Source organism: Petaurus breviceps, unplaced genomic scaffold (genome assembly GCF_028583685.1).
Source record: "Petaurus breviceps papuanus isolate PSGF00001 unplaced genomic scaffold, PetGlider_PUasm1.0 164, whole genome shotgun sequence".
Lineage (NCBI taxonomy): Eukaryota > Metazoa > Chordata > Mammalia > Diprotodontia > Petauridae > Petaurus > Petaurus breviceps.
In genome coordinates, this window is record NW_027185735.1 from 8,055,555 (window position 1) to 8,065,089 (window position 9,535).

The 9,535-nt window shown below is 45.0% G+C and overlaps 1 protein-coding gene across 1 annotated transcript; it reads right to left on the reverse strand.

The window, feature by feature from the left end:
• Positions 1-2,152: 2,152 nt before the first annotated feature.
• NKX2-1 (NK2 homeobox 1) lies at positions 2,153-4,637 on the reverse strand. The gene is made up of 3 exons (XM_069082415.1): positions 4,507-4,637; positions 4,028-4,407; positions 2,153-2,835 (listed from the first exon to the last, which is right to left on the reverse strand). The coding sequence occupies exons 2-3, from the start codon at positions 4,392-4,394 to the stop codon at positions 2,153-2,155; spliced, it is 1,050 nt and encodes a 349-aa protein (XP_068938516.1). The 5' UTR covers positions 4,395-4,407; positions 4,507-4,637.
• Positions 4,638-9,535: the final 4,898 nt, after the last annotated feature.

Sequence of the window (9,535 nt, forward strand, 5' to 3'; positions counted from 1 at the left end):
CACTTTCCATTGCCTATTTGAGTAGGGGGTTTTATTGGGGGGGGGAGCAGCTAGTTTTTAATACCCTCATTTTTTAATTCTTCAAGAGTTCTTTAACTCAACCTACCCTTGAAGCTATTTTCCTTCACTTCCAGAAGGGAAAGGGTGGAGAAAATCAAAGAAAATTGGGAGAAAAGAGGAATCAGGAAGGAAAGGATGCAAGAGTGATACTAAAGATTCTTTGAAGAAAGGATTTAGGACTCCAGAGTTGGATACAAGTGGAATAAAGCCCTAACCATTAACCAACCGATAGCCACCATTCTGAGGGCTTTTCCAGCCTTGTCCCCACAATCCTGCCACCCTTATCTCACATGACTCCTCTCCTCATCCTAGTGATCCAGCTAAAAATCGTCTGCAAAGAAAACTATCCACAAAAAAAAAAACAACCCCCAAACAAAAAAACCATGATAGAACCAGTGAACCTGTAGTCATTACGTCTCTTTGAGCTCTTTAAGGGCACAAATTCCGTCTCTTCTCCCCTCCCCACTACCATTTTAAAGAGACATACATATACATACATATCTAATTCAAATTGCATTGCAAGAAAGCTATGAAGGATTCAAATATAAAGGATTTAGGTTAAGTCCTCAGCAAAACCAATTCATTTAGAAATAACATCTTTTGGCATTATTAAAGTTGCTTCTCCAGTGGAAAAATTAAATATTTTCTTAATATTCTATAGAACAAGTGAGAGATTTTGTTTCTAAAATTAGAGGGATTTAATTTTTTTGCTTTTGTTCTTCACTTTCTATCTCTTGTCATATCTCTTACAAATAATTTTCCTTTCCAATCCTCAAGATATCTGCCTCCCCAGAGTGGCCACGAATTTTTTTTTTCCTGTTGGTTGAGCAAAACCTCCGGTCTCCATCTTAATAGATGTGGGTTTTTCTCACCCCTTCTCTAGTGAGAGCCTAAAACAAGTCTAATTTCCTTGAGGGAGTGGTGATATGCCCCTCCCTTAATCCCAACAAACTCCCACAATCACTAAAAACTAAAAGGGGTATTAATAGAAGAAAAAAAAGAATCTTTTTAATTTGTATAATTTATTAGAAGCTTCTTAAGAACTATATTTAAGCCAAATATCTACATAAGTTACAACAGAAAAAAGACTGACTTCGCAAATACCAAACTGCCAAATAATATACACGGATCTGTCAATGTCCATAAAAAATGTGAAGGGCTGAGTAGGTAGGGGGAAGTTGCAGAATTTCCTTTTTACAACAAAATATACAGATACTAAAAACTAGATGTTTAGTCCAACTTTTGACAGCATTTTTACAGCTACAGGTTCACATCAAAGGTAAGGAAAAAAATGTTATGCCAAGGCCAGTGAAAATGTTTCCTCTGCCTTAAGCAGCCAGATTGGGGGCCAGGAGGAGACTGAGGGATTGAAGCCTGGGATGCCTTGTGCCTCCTTTGTCTCTGTGACGAGTGGGTTTGGTAAAAGCGCCTTTCCTCTTTCCCCAGATTCCCCACTTCTGAAATCCTTGTATTTACATTCGAGTATACTTCGCTGGTAATGTGTATGGGTGAATGCTGTTTCCTACTATATGTGTATATGTATATGTGTGTATATATGTATGTATACGTATGTTTGTATGCATATGTGTATAGAATATATCCATACACATGTGTATGTACGTTTGCACATATTTACATGAATATGTATATGATATACCCGTGCGTATATATACATACATATGTATGTGTACACACACACACACACACACACACACACAATTTTAAAGTCATGATGGCCCTCTTGGAAAAGCCCCATTCAGGCGTTCTAAACCCATTTTCATCATCTAAGAGAAACCCCCAAAGTATTTCTTTTTTCTGTCCGTCTCTTTCTGTTTAAAGATTCCTTAAAGAAACCTTAAATTCATTTTTTTTTTGCTTCTATTAAAACACACAAAATTAAAAAGCACAGAAAAGAAAGACGTCCAGTAGTTTGGTTTTCGTTTTGTTTCTTTTGTTTAAACGGGGGAAAGACTATTAAGAAAAGTTGAAACATAACGTGGGAGCAGCTGATTTGATTCTTATCTGTGTGTAGTGTGATGGGGAAATGTGGAAAGTGGAGGGAGGGCTCGTTTGTTTTTGGTATGAAATCCTTTCACCAGGTCCTACCGTATAGCAAGGTAGAACAGGACATGGCAGCGCCATAGTCCGAGCCCGAAGAGTTCAGATGGGACAAGCTGGACACTTGGCTTTGGAGGGTCGAAGGACTGGCGGAGTGCTGGGCCAGATCCGGGGACTGACCAGCGCTGCTGGACTGGTGGTTCGGGTGCTGGCTCAGGCTGGTGCCGTTGCTGGACACAGTGATGGCTGCAGCCGAGGACCCCTGCTGCTGGTGACCTTGGAGGCCAGCAGCGCTGGGGCCGTTGGAGCCCGCCTGGCATGGTTTGCCATCCTTGACCAAGACCGGCACTGCCACCCTCCGCGGGGACTGCTGCTGTTGTTGGCAGGAGCCGCTGTCCTGCTGCATCTGCTGCTGGGCGGCCTTGTCCTTGGCTTGCCGCTTCATCTTGTAGCGGTGGTTTTGGAACCAGATTTTGACTTGGGTGGGCGTAAGGTGGATCATGCTGGCCAGGTGTTCTCTCTCAGGAGCCGACAGGTACTTTTGCTGCTTGAAGCGCCGCTCCAGTTCATACACCTGCGCCTGGGAGAAGAGGACCCGGCGCTTTCGCCTCGGCGCGCTCTGCAGCGGGGCTATGTTCTTGCTCACGTCCCCCAGAGGGCCCAGGCCTCCCATGCCGCTCATGTTCATGCCGCTCGTGGGGCCCATGAAGCGGGAGACTGTAAGGTGACAACAGTACATGGGTCGGGCTGGGGACTTTGGCGACATTTCCGCCTCGTGTACCCCTAACTACAGCCCCACACCCCACCCCTCTAGGCCCTGACCGCCCGGTCCAGGCATGCTATTTAGGGAGTCCCCTGGACAGAAGAAAGGGAGGCTGGGGATTTTCATTACTTTTTTTTAAGAGGAAAAAATAGTACTTTCTCTCTTGGTCTAGAAGACTCAGTTGGACAGTGTAGTCCTCGAGGGACTTCTGCGGGAATCCTAGATGCAGTCCTAACTGCAGTCCACAGACTTGGAAATTCAGATTTCCCGCTTTCTGGGCTATAAAAATCCCCATTTACTGTCTTCTGCAGAGCAGTCTCAATTTTCTTGGAAAAGCCCCACCCGAACTCATTTCAATAGGATGGAGAGACGAGGCTGAGGGCCTTAACGGAAGGACTTCATATTTGAGAGGAAAATCAGAGATCTGAAATTCGGGGACTGGGAAAAACATTAAGCTACAACAGCTCTAATCTCCCCCCCCCCATATTCCGCTTGTCTCCTCACCCAGTCAACCCCTCAGCGGTTCATAGAAGGCAAGCTCCTATTTCTGTTTAGAGAAGTCTCCTGCCCTCCAGAGCAAAGGACTTCGTTAATTTCTTTCCTCTCAGCATTTCCTTCCTCCTTTCTCTAGTTACTTAGTCGGTGACTGGATTAAGGGTACTCTGTGATTTGTACCCTAGACTAACCCCCTTCGTGCTTTCTCCGAAATCTCAGGTCAGGCCGCGACTGTAGCTCCCTGATGCCACTCGCCTTCCCCCACGCCCCCCCACCTCCATCAACTTGCTTCTTTCCCACAGGAAACATTTCCCCATGGTAAGGGCACAGCCTCTACCCATATCATTCTGCCTCATGTTTCTTTCTCTTAGACCTCGCCAAAGAGATATTGGGAGAGGTAGAGAAGGTATGGAGAAGAAGGAGGCAAATACTGGGAGATTTTCCATTGAGTAGTGTCTGGGACAGCCAGGACCTTGTTACCCTTCTCTCTGCTTCCCTTGACAGATAGGAAGAAGAGGCAGGACCCCTCAACTTCCCTGCACTCCTACTCCTTTGCGCCTCTGCCTGGACGTCCCCTCTGTGAACCAAGCTTCCCCTCCCCCGCACTCACCCATTCCCTTAGTTCTTGCCCACTCGTGGGGTAACACTTACTGGAGGGAAAGCGTGGATCCGCGTTGGCCCCATACCAGCCTGTGGCCGAGGCGCTGTTCCTCATGGTCTCCTGGTAAGGAGGCAGCTCGCTCATGTTGCTGAGGTTGCCGTTGCAGTAGCCCCCCATAGCGGTGTGTGAGAGCTGGGGGACCCCAGCAGCAGTCATATGGTAGGCGGCAGTCACGGTCCCGTTGTGACCCATCGGATGCTGCTGCATAGCCGGCTGGGCTACCTGGCTCTGTCTGTATGCCGCTAGCGGAGCACCGAGGTTACTCCCCTCCATGCCCACTTTCTTGTAGCTTTCCTCCAGGGGACTCAAGATGTCAGACACAGAGAAAGGAGTCGTGTGCTTTGGACTCATCGACATGATTCGGCGGCGGCTAGAGGAGGAAGGAAGAGGAGGAAAAAAAAAAGGAGAGGGGGGAAGGCAAAGCCTCGCTGCTTTTTCCCCCTCCCTTTGCCAAATATTCTGGTGTTACCTTAACGCCGATCTTGTTGGATGTACACGTAACGGAGTGGACCAAGTCCGCCTTAATTGGATTGAGTGGAGGCTCAGGGGCTGCCTTCCGTTTGTTTTAGCCAGGCGCCAGGTTTTAGGCAGCCACCAGAGGCGGGGCGTAGGCACTAAAGCTACAAGACAATAGAAGCCTACATCTTGCCCGAGATAATTAGCTTACATGCTGATGACAAGGTAAACACCTTTAAGTTTCACTTGTCAGGATTTTTAAGTCTTAAAAGAAGAGAGAGGGAGAGACGGGACCCGAGACATTTTTCTCTCCTCTCCCTCCCCCCAACTCCTCACCCCCCTGATTTCTTGTGGGGTGTCGGTAGGGTGGGTGGGGGAGAGGAAGAGGAGGGAATGAAAGCAGGGAGGGATCGCGGGGGGAGCAAAAGAGGAGGAGTGAGAGAGAGAAGGTAAATGCTGCTTTTCAGTCAACTTGCAGAATGAAAAAGTGAAATTACTTTCTCTTGTAGATACGTGGATAGCTGGACAGGAGGATTTGGCGATGGGACAGAGTTTGGATTATCACCTGAGCCCGCCAGACCTGCTCCCCACTGCCCTCCCAGACCCGTGTCCTCCAGTTTTCTCCTGACCACATCGGACTTTCTTCAGCGGAGAACAAATATTGAACAAACTAGAGAACTCCTGACTAGTGTTGTTCCCAAAGACCTTCCAGTTGTTCTGTCTTTCCTAACGCTGTCAGAGAGACAGCGCTCTGCTCCTCAGCCCTTCTTTCCTACCAGAGAAGAATCGTGTTGGGCTGAGTCGCAGCTTAGAAAGGGAACGGAAAACGCGCCACTGGGGAGGCTGCTTCACCTCCACCAGGCCCTCAACTACTGAGCATCACTACACACTTCAACTCACACGCACACATATACACATACACACATTCACGTCTGCCCTGTTTTTGGCAGGGGATGTGTGTACCAATAAAGATGACAAGGTAAAACTCAATCCGGTGGACACTTGTCTGGGAAGACTTGGATGTGTTAGGGGGTGGAAGTGGGGGATTAGTTCGTTAATTAGATGGGAGTGGATCGATACAGATGGCACCACCCCTAGCCACCACCCTCAGGAGGATCTTTCCATTCCAGGGAACGCACAGGCACAATGCTTCAAGGCTTGAGTGAACACAATTTCAGACAGAAACTGAGACCTTGCAGAAATCTATTTTCAGTTCTTGAGGAAAAGAAGAAGGGAACCAGACATATTCCCCTCTTCATTGCTTTCGAAAAAAAAAAACAACTCTGGAATCAGTCTTTTTTCTGGGTAGCGGAAATAGAATCAAAGTGATCCCATTCAACACACTGGGCAGGAGGGAAAAGGACAGCCTACATGCCCAGAGGCCAATGGCTTCCAATTCTAGAGATCCCAGGGAAAATTTATTTTGATCTATGTTCTCAGGACTCTCTCCCCATACTTAAAAAAAATGCAAAAGTACACTTGGGAAATAATCAAATGACTTTAAAGAAGTGCTGTAAATGGTTACCATGTGATTGCACTGGATATTAATATAAAAGGATAATTTTGCTTCATTTGCGTGTCTTTTGCTCAGAAAGCAAGAAACCGTTCAGGATAAAGTGGGTTTCTATTATGAGTTTCCATCTTTTAAATGTAAGCCTTGTACACTGAGTTTGGTGCAGACCGAGAGAGTTCTTTCCTATGCCAACAGCAGTTTAGGGATGCTTCTTTCCACCCTTTCCACCCTTACTATCCTTACACTTTTGGTCCCTTGTACTCCTCCCTTTCTGCCGCCAAGTTGCACTTAATAGAGGACATCAGTTATGGAATCGGACTCATAGTTTCAGACTGAAAAATCACTTACTTTTTGGTCATCTTGTTGCTGATTTTTTTTTTTCTTTGAATTCATTAGTTTCTTTTCATCCGTGGGACCAATTCGGGCCCCCGGAACATTGTAGACATGAGGCATTTTTCTTATGAAGTATTGGCCTCAAGGTCATTTGCTGTAGCAGGTCAAGGAGTCATTTATTTTTCTCTCCCCACCGTTTCAGTGATTTGCAATTTGAACATGTTGCACCGTTTGACATTTTAATTCAGGCTTTTTAAAGGCTAAAGTTCCCTTTCCTCAACAGAAACGTGTTTTTGTAAGTTTCTTTTCCTGTTTGCTTGTTTGGGATTTTTAAGAACGTGTAAAAATAAATATTTATTTTCCTCTCACACCAGAAAGGGGTGGGAAGATCACAGTGCCCAACCATATCCCTTAGTATTGAAATTTTTCTTTCGGTTTTAATGACCACCACAATTCGCAACTGGAAACAGGGAAACAATAATGTTGGAAAAGGGTAGCATTCAAGAAAAAGATACAGCTCAGATGAGTTTCTGTATTTAACATTTCTTTCAAAAGGAATTCTCCTACACTACTTCTTAACATAATTTCCACCTTCCAAGCCTGAGAGAGGAAGATATCTGGACATATTTGAATCTTTTAACAAACATCACCCAAATTCTCTTAGTGGGAATCTGATCGTGTGGCCCCAAAGCTTAGTCATTGACAGAATGGCAATGGGAAATGCAGATACTCTCTTTAGAATATTAAGTCCACGGCCCTCCAATGATATCTTTATATAAAGGAACAAGTAAGATCTTGTAGTTGACTCTATATTTTGTATGTATGTTTAAATACATATGCACACACACATCAATAAATACTCGGTTAAGCACTTTTTCTCCTGTAAACTCAAAGGATTAGCTAAAAGAAAGAATTTCTTTTTCTATGGTGTTTCACATTTTCCAAGTATTTTAAAGCCAAGTCTTTACCACATACAGCATGAAACAATATGCATATCTACAGTTGAATTGGAATAGGACATTTACATACATTGCTCTCCAGACTCCACAGCTATTTCCTTCAAGGAAAGTTCATATTGCTCTTATGTTACCTAAACAAAATTTTGCAGAATACAAACACCTTGGCTAATGCTTGTTCCATGGTTTCCTTCAAAAGTTTCCAGAAATAAAAAAAAAAATGTCTTAAAAGGAAAGTCTTCCCTTTCCATTTTATTTTGGATTAGATCTGCCTTCTTAAGCAGTATGTAGTACCTGTTACATCCTGAGTCTTAATCCCAATCTATTCACCCTAAGGTTCACAGTTCCTCTTCTCCACTCCCTTCAAACCTCTCTGTTTGTATATTCTTTACCATACATAACACTAAAAATAAGCTCAAAAAGGAAAAAAAAACAAAGTGGAAAAAGACAACAATTTTGTTCTTTAATGCCCAGTGGAGTTTATTTAAGGACATTATTCCAACAAATCCTCCCTTTTTTTCAACAGAAAGTCCCCCCCCCCTCGCCCCCGCCACAAGTCTACGAGAACAAGTCTGTAATAGCTTTGAGTTTTATTACTGCTTTGAGGGAAATGTAACTATGTAAGAGGCGCTGTCAATCACACCGGACTTGGGATTAGGGTAAACTGGCTACACCAAGCTCCCAGACTCGCTCCTTTCTTCTCTGGCAACTGTGTCTTTTTAGACAGCAAAGAAGCCTGATTTTGCGATAAACTAGGACGAATCCCTGAGTTGACTAGAAAAGCCCTCTGATCCTTCTAGGAGGAACCTTCAGGCACTGGGAAGTGAGCTGAGATTTACAAAACTCTGCCTAACACCTTTCCTGTGACCCTTAAGTAATCGTTCAAAGGATAGCATTGGTTTCTTTTTGTCGTTTTCAGACTTTCTCCTCTCCGCGATTGCGAAGTTGAGATAGAGATAAGATGAGAAAAGAGGTATTGGTCTTCCACCCGGCTTCTTCGGTTTCGGACTAACTTTGACCTGATTATGATTTTATTATCGTCCTGTTACAAAAAAAAAATACATTAAACATAAACCAACTGAAACGCTCAATTCGCTACGCACCCGTGTGTGTTTGTGTGTGTGTGTGTGTGTGTTAGCCGAGGACTGAGCAGAAAACTTGACTCTTTCCTTCAGAGTATTTTTAAATGGCCATCATCATTTCTTCTCGCATCCTCTAACCCCTTTAGAGATTACTTTTCTCCGTGTTTCCTGTCTAGGAAAGTTGTGCGTCTATGTCTATATATCCCTCCCCGACTTGCAGTTTCAATTCTACGTAATTCTGATTCGAAGTTCTGGGGACTCAGAATCTAAAACTGTGAACAACGCTACCCCCTTTACACAGCCCCCTCTCCTTCATTGCACCCTTTCTATGTAGTAATACCAATCTTCTACAGCTGGACGGGCCCAGCCCCTTCCTCTTCACTCTATATTTCCCCACAGTTGAGAAAGCTCCGCGTCCTCTGGAAAAGGCTGCAGGACCGCATTTCCCCCCCACACTCCTCCACTCGTTTTTCCAGGCTCCATAGCATTGGTAGGTTTGGTCACAGGGTTTGAGTGCGCAGAAGCACTATTTGCTTATTGGGTTTGGGATGTAATTCAACTGTGAGAACTGAGCTTTGACGCCCTCTCTGGAGGTATCTTACCCTTTCCGTCCTTGTACCCCCCCCACTCCCCTCCCCCCGAGCCTGAGAAACCCCGAAACTTTGCTGTGCTTCAAGGATTAAACAACTGGGGGGGGGGTGGAGATTCTTTCAAGAACAATCAACCAAGTTCTCCTCAGTCCTTAATAAGGAACTCGTATCTCCGAGTCCTTCACCTGCCGCCGAGAACAGAGCATAGGCCGAAACACTTAAGCAGACACGGAAGTGGAGACATTGAGATACTGGGCTGGAGTATCCTTTTCCCTGCACCAACCTTTTGGCTTACTCCCCCCATTTTTGAGAGGGATGCTAAAGTATATTGTCAGACGTTCCCTTAGAAACCCAACTTCCTCCCCACTCCAAGCCTCTTACACATACACACGAGCTCACACACACACACACACACACACACACACACACACACACACGGTCCGTTTTTCTGGGTGGTCAAAGATACCTTTCTTGGGAGTAGGGGGTTGTACTCTTGTACACGATTTTTTTCTCTAGCGCTCCCGATTCTCCTAGGACAGGAAGAGGGGTGCAGAGCAAGTTTTGCTCT